Source organism: Bombina bombina, chromosome 3 (genome assembly GCF_027579735.1).
Source record: "Bombina bombina isolate aBomBom1 chromosome 3, aBomBom1.pri, whole genome shotgun sequence".
Classification (NCBI taxonomy): Eukaryota; Metazoa; Chordata; class Amphibia; order Anura; family Bombinatoridae; genus Bombina; species Bombina bombina.
The window spans coordinates 645,682,697-645,699,219 of NC_069501.1; the positions used below are offsets into that span (position 1 = coordinate 645,682,697).

General features: G+C 38.3%; 1 protein-coding gene across 3 annotated transcripts in view; it reads left to right on the forward strand.

Moving 5' to 3' along the window:
• Nucleotides 1-12,253, forward strand: part of ULK2 (unc-51 like autophagy activating kinase 2) — a 439,206-nt gene extending 426,953 nt beyond the window's left edge. For all 3 annotated transcript variants that reach the window (XM_053707357.1, XM_053707358.1, XM_053707359.1), the window contains 4 exons: nucleotides 793-911; nucleotides 3,186-3,343; nucleotides 5,853-5,988; nucleotides 10,073-12,253. In XM_053707357.1, coding sequence (XP_053563332.1) covers nucleotides 793-911; nucleotides 3,186-3,343; nucleotides 5,853-5,988; nucleotides 10,073-10,128 — 469 coding nt within the window. In that variant the 3' untranslated portion in view covers nucleotides 10,129-12,253. The remainder of the gene's footprint in view (nucleotides 1-792; nucleotides 912-3,185; nucleotides 3,344-5,852; nucleotides 5,989-10,072) is intronic.
• Nucleotides 12,254-16,523: the final 4,270 nt, after the last annotated feature.

The following is a 16,523-nucleotide window of genomic DNA, read 5'->3' on the forward strand; positions in this document are numbered from 1 at the left end:
TGAATCTGTGAGCAGCATTTTTTTGTATATGTTTTACTTTAATTTGATGATACTAAACTGATACTGGCTTGGGCTTGTGTTCCTGGTTGTTAAAGGGATAGGCTACATTTAGCCACCAATCAGCAAGCGCTACCCAGGTGCTGAACGAAAAATGGGCCGGCTCCTAAGCTTACATTCCTGCTTTTGAAATAGATACCAAGAGAACAAAGAAAAATTGATAATAGGAATAAGTTAAAAAGTTGCTTAAAATTGTATGCCCTATCTGAATCATGAAAGAAAACATCTGGGTTTCAAATCCCTTTAAAGGACCACTCAATGCAGTAGAATTGCATAATTTACAAGTGCATAATAAAAAGACAATAATTTAACACCTACTCTGAATTTCAAACAAGCATTAGAATTTTTTTCTGACAAATTTATTTTTTCTTCCATTTTCCGGCCCCCTGTATCATTTGACAGACATCATCCAATCACAGACTAGTATACGCATACCCTCTGAGCTTGTGCACATGCTCAGTAGAATCTTGTTCCTCAGAAAGTGTGAATTTAAAAGGACTGTGCAAAATTTGATAATGGAAGTAAATTGGAAAGTGTCTTAAAACTGTGTTCCTTTTTGAATCATAAAAGTTTATTTTGACTTGAGTGTTCCTACTTTGCTTACAAGCTAATTTGTGTTTATTTTTTTATGATATGAATGTGGCCGCAAATCCTCAGTGCGGTTAATACTCTAGCTTTACCTTTCAGGCTGGCAGATCAGTGTAAATAAGAATAGTATCTCTTTGTATCTAACAGGCAAGTGGAGCAGCTGGTATTATACATGAAAGCAGCACAGTTCTTGGCATCATCCCTGCAGCTTGCCAAATCACAAATCAAATCTGGAAAGCTGACCCCTTCTACTGCTGTAAAACAAGGTGAGTTATTGCTTCCACTGAATATTTGTAAAGCCACTCTAACCATCTCATTGCATTACATAAAGGAATGAGGAGCAAGCTATCACTTTCCTTGAAATGATCAATCAGAATGTTATCATTTAATTTATACAAGAAAAATATCTGTTGAGGAGCACTAATAGACTAATAGCCTGTCTGTGAGTCTGTACTGTACAGTAGCCTGTCTGTGAGTCTGTACTGCTAGTGCACAGTAGCCTGTCTGTGAGTCTGTACTGCTACTGCACAGTAGTCTGTCTGTGAGTCTGTACTGCACAGTAGCCTGTCTGTGAGTCTGTACTGCTACTGCACAGTAGTCTGTCTGTGAGTCTGTACTGCACAGTAGCCTGTCTGTGTGTCTGTACTGCTACTGCACAGTAGTCTGTCTGTGAGTCTGTACTGCACAGTAGCCTGTCTGTGAGTCTGTACGGCACAGTAGCCTGTCTGTGAGTCTGTACTGCTACTGCACAGTAGCCTGTCTGTGAGTCTGTACTGCTACTGCACAGTAGTCTGTCTGTGAGTCTGTACTGCTACTGCACAGTAGTCTGTTTGTGAGTCTGTACTGCTACTGTACAGCAGCCTGTCTGTGAGTCTGTACTGCTACTGCACAGTAGATTGTCTGTGAGTCTGTACTGCTACTGTACAGCAGCCTGTCTGTGATTCTGTACTACTACTGCACAGTCACCTGTCTGTAAGTCTGTACTGCTAGTGCACAGTAGCCTGTCTGTGAGTCTGTACTGCTACTGCACAGTAGTCTGTCTGTGAGTCTGTACTGCACAGTAGCCTGTCTGTGAGTCTGTACTGCATAGTAGTCTGTCTGTGAGTCTGTACTGCTACTGCACAGTAGCCTGTCTGTGAGTCTGTACTGCTACTGCACAGTAGTATGTCTGTGAGTCTGTACTGCACAGTAGCCTGTCTGTGAGTCTGTACTGCACAGTAGTCTGTCTGTGAGTCTTTACTGCTACTGCACAGTAGTCTGTCTGTGAGTCTGTACTGCTAATGCACAGTAGTCTGTCTGTGAGTCTATACTGCTACTGCACAGTAGCCTGTCTGTGAGTCTGTACTGCACAGCAGTCTGTCTGTGAGTCTGTACTGCTACTGCACAGTAGTCTGTCTGTGAGTCTGGACTGCACAGTAGCCTGTCTGTGAGTCTGTACTGCTACTGCACAGTAGTCTGTCTGTGAGTCTGTACTGCACACTAGTCTGTCTGTGAGCCTGTACTGATACTGCACAGTAGTCTGTCTGTGAGTCTGTACTGCTACTGCACAGTAGCCTGTCTGTGAGTCTGTACTGCTACTGCACACTAGTCTGTCTGTGAGTCTGTACTGCTAGTGCACAGTAGCCTGTCTGTGAGTCTTTACTGCTACTGCACAGTAGTCTGTCTGTGAGTCTGTACTGCTACTGCACAGTAGTCTGTCTGTGAGTCTGTACTGCACAGTAGCCTGTCTGTGAGTCTGTACTGCACAGTAGCCTGTCTGTGAGTCTGTACTGCTACTGCACAGTAGTCTGTCTGTGAGTCTGTACTGCACAGTAGTCTGTCTGTGAGTCTGTACTGCACAGTAGCCTGTCTGTGAGTCTGTACTGCACAGTAGCCTGTCTGTGAGTCTGTACTGCTACTGCACATTAGCCTGTCTGTGAGTCTGTACTGCTACTGCACAGTAGCCTGTCTGTGAGTCTGTACTGCTACTGCACACTAGTCTGTCTGTGACTCTGTACTGCTACTGCACACTAGTCTGTCTGTGAGTCTGTAATGCTACTGCACAGTAGCCTGTCTGTGAGTCTGTTCTGCTACTGCACAGTAGCCTGTCTGTGAGTCTATACTGCTACTGCACAGTAGCCTGTCTGTGAGTCTGTACTGCTACTGCACAGTAGTCTGTGAGTCTGTACTGCTACTGTACAGCTCTGCTTATACTGCAGTTCCATTTTTTTGTTCATTCTCATTCTGGCATTTGCATAAAATTATGGAGTAGATTCCATTCCATATGAATTACATAATTAAACAGTAAATTAAAAATAAATGAACTTCCAAGACTTTTATGGCAGAATTTTGTGCACAAAATGTATGTTAATTAATTTGCACATAATACTTATAATGTCACCGTGTCCATGTGGATTTTTCCTATTTATATACAGGTTATAAATTTTACTGCAATAGGTTTTCAGTATTTTCAGCTACAGAAAAGTACTACATTGCAATAATATACTTTAATAATATGTTGATGCTTGAAATAAACTAATTTTTTACTATTTCTTTTAAAGTTGTGAAGAGTATGAATGAGCGATATAAATTCTGCATCAGCATGTCCAAGAAATTGACAGAAACGTTGAATCGGTTCTTCTCAGATAAACAACGATTTGTAGATGAAATTAACAGTGTCACTGCCGAGAAACTGATCTATAACTGTGCAGTGGAGATGGTGAGCAGATATGTTTGATGTTTATCTCTCTTATTTCTTTCCTTTGTGTCTTCTCTACTTCATTTTTTTCTACAGAATGTCTGGTGTCTATATGATTAATATAAAAGGTTGTTAAACATAACCTGAAAGAGCAAATCAACCTCTTTCTAATAAGGGTACTTGTACCACCCTAGATAGTAGTGGGATTACTGGTCTGTTCTAGAAGGGAGTCTCCAGAGCTAAAGTATAGGGTAATGTCTTTCTCCAGCGTTCTTCTTGATAGGGGTGGGCAGACTTTTGTAAGGCAAGGGCTACCTCTTATTTTATTCCATGTGACATGGTCACCTAACTAAAAAAACAAACACCAGTCACTGGCTGAAAATTGTATTTTTGTCACAAATAGGACCTGCTGGCTGAAAATTTTATTTTTGCCACAAATAATACAGCTTTAAATTTCAGCCGCGCTCTTTACTTCATGCGAGAGTTCTCTCTTTATGTCACGCTGGGACCATCAAGCCACCATATCTGTGTACCGCACCTGCGTATGAATAAGTAGTCTCAAAATCAAGATGGCTCGAGTCTAGGGCTAGTGGAGTAGTCAAGCTAGGAACACATTGGAAACCCAAAGCTCCGGTACAATCATGACAATGAACTATTCTCAGCCAATCCTAGACAGACTCATTCTACAAATTAATTTTATTGGTTGGACACCATGTCAGGTTGATTAGCGGCAGGTCCTGTTGCCTGCTCTCCATCCATCCACTACTAGCTGAAGACTACTGCAAATAGTTGGGACAGTGACAACGTCAGGCTCTGTACCGCCTTACACAGCAACCAGAGACTGGTATAGCAATAACAGCACTGACCTGCACAATTTGGTGACAACAAATTCTGGAGACAGAAAGCTACAGAAACTAGCACAAAGTATAGCTAATATTAGTGTGTCACAGAAAGTATAAGAGAGCAGAATCAAAGCCTGGTACAGAGTAAGTAAAAGAACCTGAGTGGGAGTAACAGACCCTGTGGAAAAAAGCAACACCAGACCATTCACCCAGCAGAGCATGGTGATGTAGGACAGAACTAGAAAGTAGCAGCAGAATATTAGACAGAGCAGGACCTGGAACTGCCAAACCCAGGGATACCGAGCACTATCTCAGCCTGGCGCATAAAGAGTCTGTACTATGGACTGACCGCTCTTGAGACAAAAAGTATGAGAGTTTGGGACAGGCAGTAACCAAAGCTGGAGCAGCGAGTTCAGCTACAGCCGCGTCACGGATGCTGAAGTACACATACCGCCGTCATAGACTCATAGCAGATTTCAAAAGTCTGCATAACAGAAACATTTCTCATACATCTACGGTGGCGAGGCTCTTCACTCAGAATCTAGATGTGCGAGAAATCTTTCTCTTATTATGCAGACTTTTTAAATCTCCCAGACGGTCACCTCAAAATTCACACACAGTCCACTGGTAGACTGCAATCTACTTCTTGCCCACCCCTGTTCTAAGATTTTCCCACCTTGTACAATAAAATTACATACTCATAAACACCCTATGCCTGTGCATATTTTGAAAATGTCTTGCGTGTAATAGAAACAACATGCAAACACAGTTAAACTAATTTAAAGCTTTTGACTTGTTGGTCAAGACATATTAGGGTTGATCACAATTCTTTAGAAAATCTTACAAATTACAGTATATATCTACAAAAAGTCCCTTAGGCTTTTAATGGTGAATTTTGTAGAAAAATCATAAGATAAACTTTATTAAACGATTATGATCAACACCACTGTGTTCATTTAAAAATATTCTTTATAATTATTTAAATATAAATGTCCCCAATAACCTAATTTCCATTAGTTCACCAGTCCTGGGCTAGTAAAAAAAAATCAAGAAAAACATTAGGCATTTTCCTATATGTAGCACTGAATGAGCAAGTGACATTTTTCCCCCCTGTCTAGTAGACTGTACTGATATTTTTACAACGATAGATAGATACATACAGGAGGGGATTGGCAACTTTTGGTCCAGGGGGGTAAGTACTGCCCATTGGCCTAGGTATATCAACACAGCAATTTTAAAATGTCTTACTTAATATCACAAACTAAAAAATGGGAGTGGATCCTTAGTTATCATGTGGACCCTTGTACAACATGCATGTAGGACAGTTATACTAACCAGTATTTCTGGAAAGTACAGGAAGCAACCCAGCTATAGTACATAGTAAATTGGGCATTGGGTTGGGCAGGCACAGCTCTGTCAATGACAGTTTAGAGACAGACAGCATGGTGTGAATATTTCTACAGCTATAAACAAACCCTATATTTATATACACATGCTGTAGACAGACAGATACACATTGAAATGGATTACTGAAAAGACTGCTGGGCACTGCATTTTCTGCACTGGCCCTAATTCCATCACCAAGAGTGGTTCGAGGGCAGTTGCTACCCTGGCTCAGTCCACTCCTGGATAGATAGATAGATATGATTGTGTATTGGTGATACTTTACATTCTTAATTTGGTTCCAGGTTCAGTCCGCTGCATTGGATGAGATGTTTCAGCAAACCGAGGATATTGTGTATCGTTACCACAAAGCAGCACTACTGCTAGAAGGCTTAACGAAAATTCTACAGAGCCCAGCAGACATTGAAAATGTACACAAGTGTGAGTATGTGACGAGGAATGAAATGAGATGAAGAATACAAATTATTCGCACATTCTCCTTTACGGCTTCATACATGAAGCTTCTGTTCAGATTTTAATTTTGGTTTAAAAGGACATTAAAGTTTTTATTTTTTTATATGTACTCCATATATGGATGCTGATGATTTTTTTAACTTCACATTGTGTGCAGGAGTCTCTCACATACAGAATCCTCCATGATGAGATAACCAGTCCTCAATCTAAAGTTTGCATTTCTAATATTCTTAAAGAGACCACACTATACTGACGAGACTTCTTAGATCATCTCACCTGAGGGGAGAGCTTTGGATTCATTGGGCCCATGATATTTTACTTTGCAAAAGAATTACATACAAAAAATATGTTGTAATAGCTTTTAAACTGTAATTTTGTTAGCAAATTCAGTTTAATCTAGAGACATACCCACACACATGTATTTCTTATAGTTAGAGGGACATGAAACCCACATTTTTTCTTTCATGATTTAGAAAGAGCATGTCATTTTTTATTATATCTTTATTTTTCAATCCAACAATTTGCAGAGCATATTTAAAAAAAAATTGTCCACACAGAGAAAATACAGAGGAAAAAATGTATGATACATAATCAATTGCCTAATTAACCCACCATTCTTATTCTTTAACCCAAGAATCGGCAATACCTCTTTATATTATTTCTGTTTCTCTGTTTTCCTTCAATCTATTTTTCTGCATCATGTTGGAACTTTTCTCTTTTTTTTTTTACATATGTTAAATTTGCAAGAAAGTAATTACCTAGATCTATCTTGTCATAGTAAAATAGACTGGGACATGAAAAAAATAACAAAACAAGGGAAAAAAAAAAACAATGAAAAAAAAGAGCATGTCATTTTAAACAACTTTCTAATTTACTTTTATTATCTAATTTGCTTCATTCTCTTGATATATTGTGCTGAAAAGCATATCTAGTTAGGCTCAGTAGCTGCTGATTGGTTGCTGCACATAGATGCCTTGTGTAATTGGCTCACCCATGTGCATTGCTATTTCCTCAACACAGGCTATCTAAAGAATTAAACAAATTAGATAATAGAAGTAAATTGGAATGTTGTTTAAAATTGTATTCTTGTGCTAAGAAAATTTTCAATACTGTGCTGTGCTCAAAGTTAATGTATTACAAGTTGAAAATAAAAAGTTAGCTCACGAGCTAAAGGACTTCGGATATCACGACCATGTTAACTTCTTCTCCCATAGACTTCAATGGAGCACGCTGTTTAAAAAAAAAAAAAACGAATACCGCTCACTCACTAACCTGACACCATATTAGACCAACTGTGATAAAGCCGAATATTTTACATTTCAGTGTTCTTTACAAAGAAGAAAAATGTTCTTTTTATTTTTAAATATTTATTCTTATAAATATCTGATGATTTTTTGGTAAACTATATATCTATACCTATATAATTATATACAGACAGGGCCGCCACTAGAAATTTTGGGGGCCCTGACTTATTTATTGATCAGGGACAACCCCCCCCCCCCTTTGACATGTGCATTTTTTTACCAAGTGACTAGAACATATATATATGCACTTTATTCTTAAGTGTAGTCAAACTTGGAAATGTTGTAAAGGTAGTAACACACAAAAACAGAAACACACAGACACACTCATACACTAAAACACACACTCACACATAAGGATTCACATATAGACACTCTAGCAGACACACAAAGAAACACACAAACACACTCAGACACAGACTTCCGGAAAGGTCTCATTAGTCTCAAAGTCTCTAGAAAGATGTGAATAATCAGTAGTAAGTTCAAAATGTCCTAAAAAGGAACAGACAATGGACACACACACACACACACTCAAACACAAACTTGCACATACACCCAAGGAAACACAGACAGAGACAGCCTCAGAAAACACTCAAAGACATATACACATCCTAACAGAAACACCCACAGAAAACACACAGAAATACGCACACACGCTCACAGAGACATCCACAGAAAACACAGACATACATACATACACATACACACCCACCCTCACAGAGACACCCACAGAAAACACACAAAGACATACCACCCACCCTCACAGAGGCATCCAGAGAAAATACACAAAGTCATACATACACCCACACAGACACCCCCATAGAAAAAGCACAAAGACATACGCACACACCCTCACAGACATACACAGAAAATGCACAAAGACATACACACACACCCTCACAGACATCCACAGAAAATGCACAAAGACATACACACACACCCTCACAGAGAGACCCACAGAAAAAAATACATACACACTCATAGGGACACAAACAAAAGCACAAAGACATAAACATAGACACCCACAGAAACACTCATAGGAGATAAAATGTCTGCACATTGCATCCCCTAAATCAACAGTGTGTGACATACATGATAAAAAAAATTGCAGAAATCAAGAGATCACTTTTTAAAGAATCATATTTGTAAATGTGCAAACAAAAATAATTCTGTGAATTCAAAATTGTACATTAATGATCTGGGTAGATGGCTAGATGAAGAAAAGTACTTTTGAAAGTTTGACATATGTTCCCCCCCCCCCCCCCATTTTCCCCAACCAAGAGCACCACTTCAAATATGGTGTACAAATGTTCCAATCTGTCTGCTGTACTTATGGATTTGAAAATGCTGTACTCTATATGGTCTTGGTGGAACCATAAGCTGTGGTACTCAGTCTCATACCATTAGATCTGGTTAAATGCAGGATTTAGGCTTGTTTGCATGTATTTCAAAATTAAGTCAGCTGTAGTGTAAACTGAACAGTGTTAACTTAACCTGTCTCATTTCAAACACTGAGCAATCTTAGTCTGAGAGTATAGCATTTTATGCAGATGTAAACATCTTAGATAAAATGCCTCCTTGCATCTGGAAAGTCCTTACATAAAGGGGCAGTAAACTGGAATGTAATAAAAAAAAAACTCATATCTGCCAAAAGGGCACCTACCATTTGTGTTTTGAGGAGGAAACATTTCTGCTTGGCTTTAAATATAGAATTTCTACAGCATTGTCAAATAATCATAAATACACTGCCGCATATTGCTAAAAAAAATGTTTTTATGGACCCCTGGCCCCACCATACAGCTACTACCACACTGAAGTTACAATCCGAAATTGCACAGAGAAATAAAAAACATTTACTAAGTAAGTTCTACCTCCTCTGCAAATGAAAGTGATCTGCCATCTGACTCAGGCACACACTGTACAAACTTAAGTGCCAAGTCAGTCTCACATTGTGCAAAGTAGTTTAGTGTACACTCAGAAATCATCTCAAATGCTAATGCTTTACTCCTGGCTGCCAACATTTTAAAAAAATTATTATTATTATTTTTTAAATAGTAGTTGTTCTTGCATCATGGGGCCCCCTGGACCCATTGGGCCCCTGACAGGAGTCACCCCTGTCACCCCCTGATGGTGGCCCTGTATACAGATATAGATATATACAGATACTGTATATATAGAAATATATATTTAAAAAATACAGAGAAAATTACTTCTAAGTGAAGAACATTTTCTCCTAAAGGAAGAACATTGGAATGTAAAACATATTAAAAATAATAAAATTGTTTACATTTTTTTTTTCTTTTTTTGAATGTATTTGAGTGGAAATAGCTCCAAAGTGTGTGTGTATATGTATGTATATATATATATATATATATATATATATATATATATATATATATATATATATATATATATATTTATATATATATATACATACAGTATTTAGACATAAGAGAGTGCCAGACTTTCTCTGTGTGTGGTGTTGATTTATTTGTTTTGTAATTTTCCCTATGGGCTTTGCACCCAGACTTGTCTGGTGTTAACCTCCTGGGTCTCGCTACATAGTATGGCCCTTTTTCCAGTCAAATACTTTGTCACATACCATATACCTTTTAACCCTTATAAAAATATTTTTATATTATTTATTGGAAATATTTTTATCACAGTGTATATGAGTGTAATAGTTAATTTAATGTACTTAAGTTGTGTTTAGTGAACATTTTTTTTAATTCTGTTGCTTTCTTTTACAGATAAAGCAAATGTGGAGAGTCGCCTGTCTGCACTCTGCTATGCAGTATATGAATAGTGGCTACCCACTGGACCAGGCAGCAGCAAAACAAGGGACCACTTAGCTTAGTACTTTTAGTTTTGTCTGTTACTCTACGTAAAACAAAAAGACAAATGGAGGAACCAAAATCTCTTCTAGCTTTCCAAGGAAAATGAAATAAAGCAGATAATCACATTTCAAGATGGAGTATACAGAAGAGCTGCCTTAGTTTATTAAACTTATTACCCTCGCCTACTCCAACAGGAAAAAAACAGGCCTTTCAGTGTCAGTGTGGGATGGAAAGTAATGCTGATCTCAATACATTATATTCATGGACAAGTTGCTTGGAGAACTGAAGAGTGAGTAGTGAACCATTCACAGTAGTGAAGCAGCTACAGACTATGGTTTAGAATGGATATTTTCTGGTGTTTCCTGTGCAAGATTCTAGGAATGCATCATAAGAAAATGAGGGGATATGCACTTTATACTGAGTAGGAGCAGAAAATAAAATTCATCTATGTGAAATCCCCAAATAATGTAACTGTTCTTCTTTGATGTGGATTCATTAACTAATCTAATTTTAAACCAATTTATTTTGCACTAATTTCCTAAAACTGTAAATGAATTATCCTTTAAGGAACTCTTATACAAATGGCACAATGGACTTATTGAAAAAAAATATTTCATTGTATGTATCAAAGACATGTTTAGACTTTAAATATGTATCTTCCTGAAAACCTTACAAACTGTACAAGAAACTTGTACTTGTGAACTTTTTTTGTACCTATTTGTCTAATACTTGATTACTCAATCCTACTACATTTCTCTATGGCATTTAATTTTGCTGGTAATTGCTTTATATGCAAGTAGGGTGTTGCTTACATTGGTTGTGCATGTGACATGTATATAGAAGCCTGTGATCTCTTCTGGGTGTCTTACTAACAACGTATATATGTACATTTCTTTAATGGACAGTGTTAGAGATGAAAACCAATACTGTACACTAGAATTGTGTATGTGAAACTACTACCGTTGTAGGTATTAGACAGTGGTCTCTACTATACATATATCTCAGTGTCAACAGGAAGGTCTGTTTGACACAAAAAATACTATGCCCACTATGGCTTAAAAATTTAAACAAAATAAATGTTAAATACATTGGCAATAAAATGCCAACCCATGATACAGAAATACCTAATAAAAAAAGCAGTGCCAGTTACTTGGTTCACATTATGTATCTCATGTTTTTTTCATAACCTTCCTGAACAATTTTAAAGAATTTTGGTTGTGATTGCAATTTAACGATATATTTTCAGGGTGTATATAGCTCTAACACCCTTGTAATAATATAATTAATAATTATTTGTCCAAATGCATTGTATATTTCTTAGTAAAAATAACATTTTACCTTTCATTGGAGTTTTCGTGGAAGTCAGCTATAGGTATTAAGTGAGCACTTTATTGGTAATATACTTTACTAAAAGGCAGTACTACTTCAAATTGCCATAAAGTTAGAGACAGCTATTGACAGCTATTAGATTAATGAATAATACTTTTACGCAAACACTTTTGTCACCTATAAGGTCCTATATTTTGAAAGGTCAGAAAAGTAAGGGGGAACCCTGTGCACGTTAAGCATCTAGCTTGCCCAGAACTCTTAATCCTCCTATCAGTGCTCAAGCATTTCAGCAGCACGTTCCTCAGAACAACTCATATATTTTTATACTATTTGTCATTTGTTATGTTTTTGTTTCTTACATATTTTAATACTTGAATACAACTTTTTTTTTTTTAAATCAGCTGATCAATCTTTCAATACCAGATTTAGCTGAGAAGTGATAACAACGCTACATAGCTCTACTGCACCAATATTCTTTAATAAGACAATGTGGTTTTTTTCTTTACTTGACATCCATTTTTACATTATTTATCTGAAATTCTGCCAATTAATTTGGAAGTGTTTATTTATATACTTGCTTGTAATATATAAAGATGCATACATATGCATTTATAGGTCTTTAATACCGTGTTTCTACCTCTTGTTTGTAAAACTGCATGCGTTATTCTTGAATCTAAGTAACAACTCACTGAACTGTTGCAAAATAGCCTTTTATTATGGCTTGTATAAATGTATATTAAGTAAAAAATAAAAGCAAGAAAAAAATATTGTTTTCTGTAAATTATTCTTTTTTATTTTATGCAAGCTATTCCAATTGCTGTAAAATGCAAATGACTTTGTATATACAGTACATACATACATACATACATACAAACAAAGGTGGAAAAATAATTTCTTTCTAATGACACGGTGAGTCCACGGATCATCATCAATTACTGTTGGGAATATCACTCCTGGCCAGCAGGAGGAGGCAAAGAGCACCACAGAAAAGCTGTCAAATATCACTTCCCTACTGTCAGGGTGCCAGGAATCAGACTGAGACGAGAAGTGTAAAAATAATCACACCTTTATTAATAGCAAAAAATAATAAAAAGTCAACAAGTCGGGGGGCGGAGTCGGCCGCAACGATGATAGTTGCTTAAGCCCAGAGCTCCTTACTGAGAACCGCAAAACACCGGACCTACAGTAGGTTCACATGAACCTATCACTAACAAATTGGATGGAACAGAGCTGGGAACTCTCAGAGAACACTCCGGTACTTCTCCGGAGTTACATGGATAAAAAATAAGCACTTTAGCTCGCTTTTTCAGAAGTCTAGACCTGCAGTCCGGCGGCCATCTTGGAAATCGAGTGGCGCAGCACTCACAGAAGAACCACACGATCCTCTAATCTGAAAAGAATAGACCCTGCCGGGGTAAGTCCTATGCCCAAGAAAACTTCAGATAAGTGTGGGGAAAGTTCTGAGGAATGATGAAAATTGTGAGATAAGCTGCTGGAAGGGAGGAAAAATAATATAGTAAGTGCCCGACTATAGCAAGCAACTGGAAACAGTATTGGAGCTTTTTTCTTGCTCTTCCTTTTGTTTCTCTTTTACCCACTAAAGACACTAACATAAACAAAACCCCTTGCACTAATACAACTCAGGCTTAAAATCATTCGGAAAGGGGAACATTTACAATTTGTCATATACTACAAATTTCCACATCATGGCTACTAAGAGAAATGTAAAACCGGTTAAAACAATCAAACCACAACAGACTAAAGGACACTCAGTCAGCTCATTCTTTAGCCCATCAGAGAGGAAGGAACTGGAAAGCCTTAAAACAACTGCTATATCCCCACACCTCACAGCCCCTTCACAAGATTCTCCAGAAACATCTAATGAGGAGCATACTCAAATACCTACACATATTCTATCCTCCTTGGCTTCTACACAGGACATTGCTAAAATAGTAAGAACATGTATCAGAGAAGAGCTGATGGAACTAAAGCCAGATTTACATACTGTGGGCTTTAGGGTGGAAGCTCTAGAAGATAACCAAGATATGATTAAAGTTGATGTGACAGCCATACAAGAAACAATCGAACAGCAATCAGAACAGATAGTAGCGCTGCAAGATAAAATGGAGGACATGGAGAATAGGAATAGAAGGAAAAACATAAGAATTAGAGGCGCCCCAGAATCAGTTCTCCCTAAGGATCTTCCAGTATATTTACCAGCTTTATTTCAGCATTTATTGGATGACCCTAATGCAGCTACCATACAATGGGTGAGGGCACATAGGGCGCTAAGGCCCAAACCATCTGATACAGCACCCCCCAGAGACATCATCATTAAATTTAAAAACTTCCAAGAAAAGGAAAACCTTATGGCCGCGTCGAGGAAAAAACAACCCGTAAGGTTTCGCGGTGTTGTTCTACAATTCTACGCAGATCTGGCAGTCCGCACCCTACAACGTAGAAAAGAACTCTCTCCAATTACAACCATCCTTAGAAATAAGAGGATCCCATATAGATGGGGATTCCCATTTCAACTCATGGTTATCCATAATAACAGATGGGTCAATTGCTCAAGCCCACAAGAAATACCACAGTTTTGTAAATTACTGGACTTGGATCCCCCTCCTATACCACCTTCTCAGCAGGAACACCCGTCGGAGAGTGCAAAATCTCAAGCGCAGAAGAAAAAAGAAACATGGAGCACTATTCAACCTACAAAAAAAGGTAGACTCTCACAAAAACAGAACTCTACAGCTACACCCTCACAGCGAGGGGAGATGGGGTCCCCTACCTCATATAAAGATGAAGAAGACTCAGAACCAGAATCCCCGTGAATGTGACTGTTTGGATTCGTGAGTAAAAGTTATGCTATGTGTGATACTTTTCCATAATCCTGTTTATCGCCTTTGGGCGAAGATTCCTATAATCTTATAGAGAGACTTTGTTCTAGGACTAAGTCAAAGACATTCTTGTTGGTCACCTAGGTGGCAAAATTAAGTTATCTGGTGTTACTTATAGTAATTATGACAAGAACACTCGCGGTTTCTCTAGGATACCCCTGAGTTTGTGTTATTAGAAAATTGATGCTAAGTACTAGATGTTTACTGTTAAGATATGTGTTATTATTTGTATTTGTATTTTTTATTTATTATGTTTTCAATACAGGTCTCATTTTCTCAGGTTTCTCCTATACTCAAAAGGAAACAGGTTACTGGTATATACAGGGTTTCAATTCTGGTATAGTCTCAAACGACAGGTATAAAGTTAGGCATACGCTACCATGACACACACACTACAAATAATCTCACAAAACGTTAGAGGATTTAACTCACCTAACAAACGTTCAATGGCATTGCTTGACTTATCTAGGAGGAAAGCAGATATTTTGTTTCTACAGGAGACACATTTCAAAAGGCACAGAGAACCTAAATATCTAGGCCCCCATTTCACTCAGCATTACCACAGTTCAGATCTACAAAAAAAGAGAGGGGTTAGCATTTTATTCCATAGGAACACAGCCTTTCATCACATACAAACCACCAAAGATACTGAAGGACGGTTTCTGGGAGTCTTTGGACTTCTATATGGAACCCCTGTTTCATTAATTAACATATATGCCCCAAACGTCCAGCACATCCCATTTTTTCGTAGAATGTTCCAGAAACTTGTAGACATGGCCAAAGGAATTGTTATACTAGGGGGAGACTTCAACTTTCCTCTTCAACCACTAAAAGATAGTTCAAATATTAATGTTTGCGTTTCTAAGAAAACCGCACAATTTTTGTGGAAAAACTTAAGGGAACATAATCTTTATGACTCCTGGAGATACTTCCATGGGGACAAGATTGATTACACATTTTTTTCAGCCCCTACAAAAATGTACAGCAGACTAGACTATTTTTTCGTAAACCAAGTAGGTCTCCCTCACCTTTCAAACTCCCAAATCAAAGCCACCACATGGTCGGATCATTCAGCTGTATTACTTTCTCTAAATTGGCCCAATTCTAGGAATACTGAATTCATATGGAAGTTGGATGATACAATATTACACAAGACTGAACATACAGAGGCCTTAACACGCTCCCTGCAGGAATTTTTTGTAATCAATAACACCCCTGACATTGATATCTCCACCTTGTGGGAAACACATAAGTGTTACATGAGAGGGGAGTTCATAAAAATCAAGGCACAGAATAAAAAAAATGGCCCGCTTAAGATATACTGAATTGGCTGAATCACTATCTAAATTAGACCTACAACATAAAAAAACACCTACTGACCCCCAAATATTACAAGACTTAATGAGTACAAGAAACCAATTGAAATCTCTCCTAGCCCAAGAACAGCAGGCTATCACTCATAAAGTTAAACAAAAATTCTTCTATGAAGGTGATAGGGCGGGGAAATTGCTAGCCAGAGCTCTTAAAAAGAGAAAATTGAGGGGGCGGAGCCTGACCACGCAGGAAGATGGTCGCACATTAGGAGAGCTCCTGCATCCTAATCTGACAAAAAGCTCTTTATGTAGTATTAATACCCTAACTAATAACCTCAAACGCTTTGGTGCTTATATGGGACCTTAACTGCTGTGTGGCTGGGAGATCAGCTTTTTATCGAGAGCCGCCGACATAAAATCTCAAGTGTCGGGTCCCCACGTGGAGGACTCATCTGACCCTGCATACTGCCTTCATCTTGGAGCTAGGATATACCCATCAACTACAGACCACTCGCATCTAGAATCCTGACCTGTCAGCCGATTGCCTTCATACCGCTGCAACAGACAAGCTTCAGGAGAGTGTCGGATCCCACAGGGGGCTTCTAACTAGCGGAGCGCTTAAAGGCCTGGACGTCTCTTGCCGGAACTGCTCCCAAAGGCCTTGCAACAGTGAAAGCAGAGAAGCCTGCGCATCGCATGGGTTGCTCGCTCCCGGACTGACACCAGACCTCAGCTTTACCAGAGCCGTATATGAGGGTAAGCAGGGAGTGTACATGCCAAAGGGATCTGCCGCAGGTAACACCGCTCTCAAAAAAGAAACTG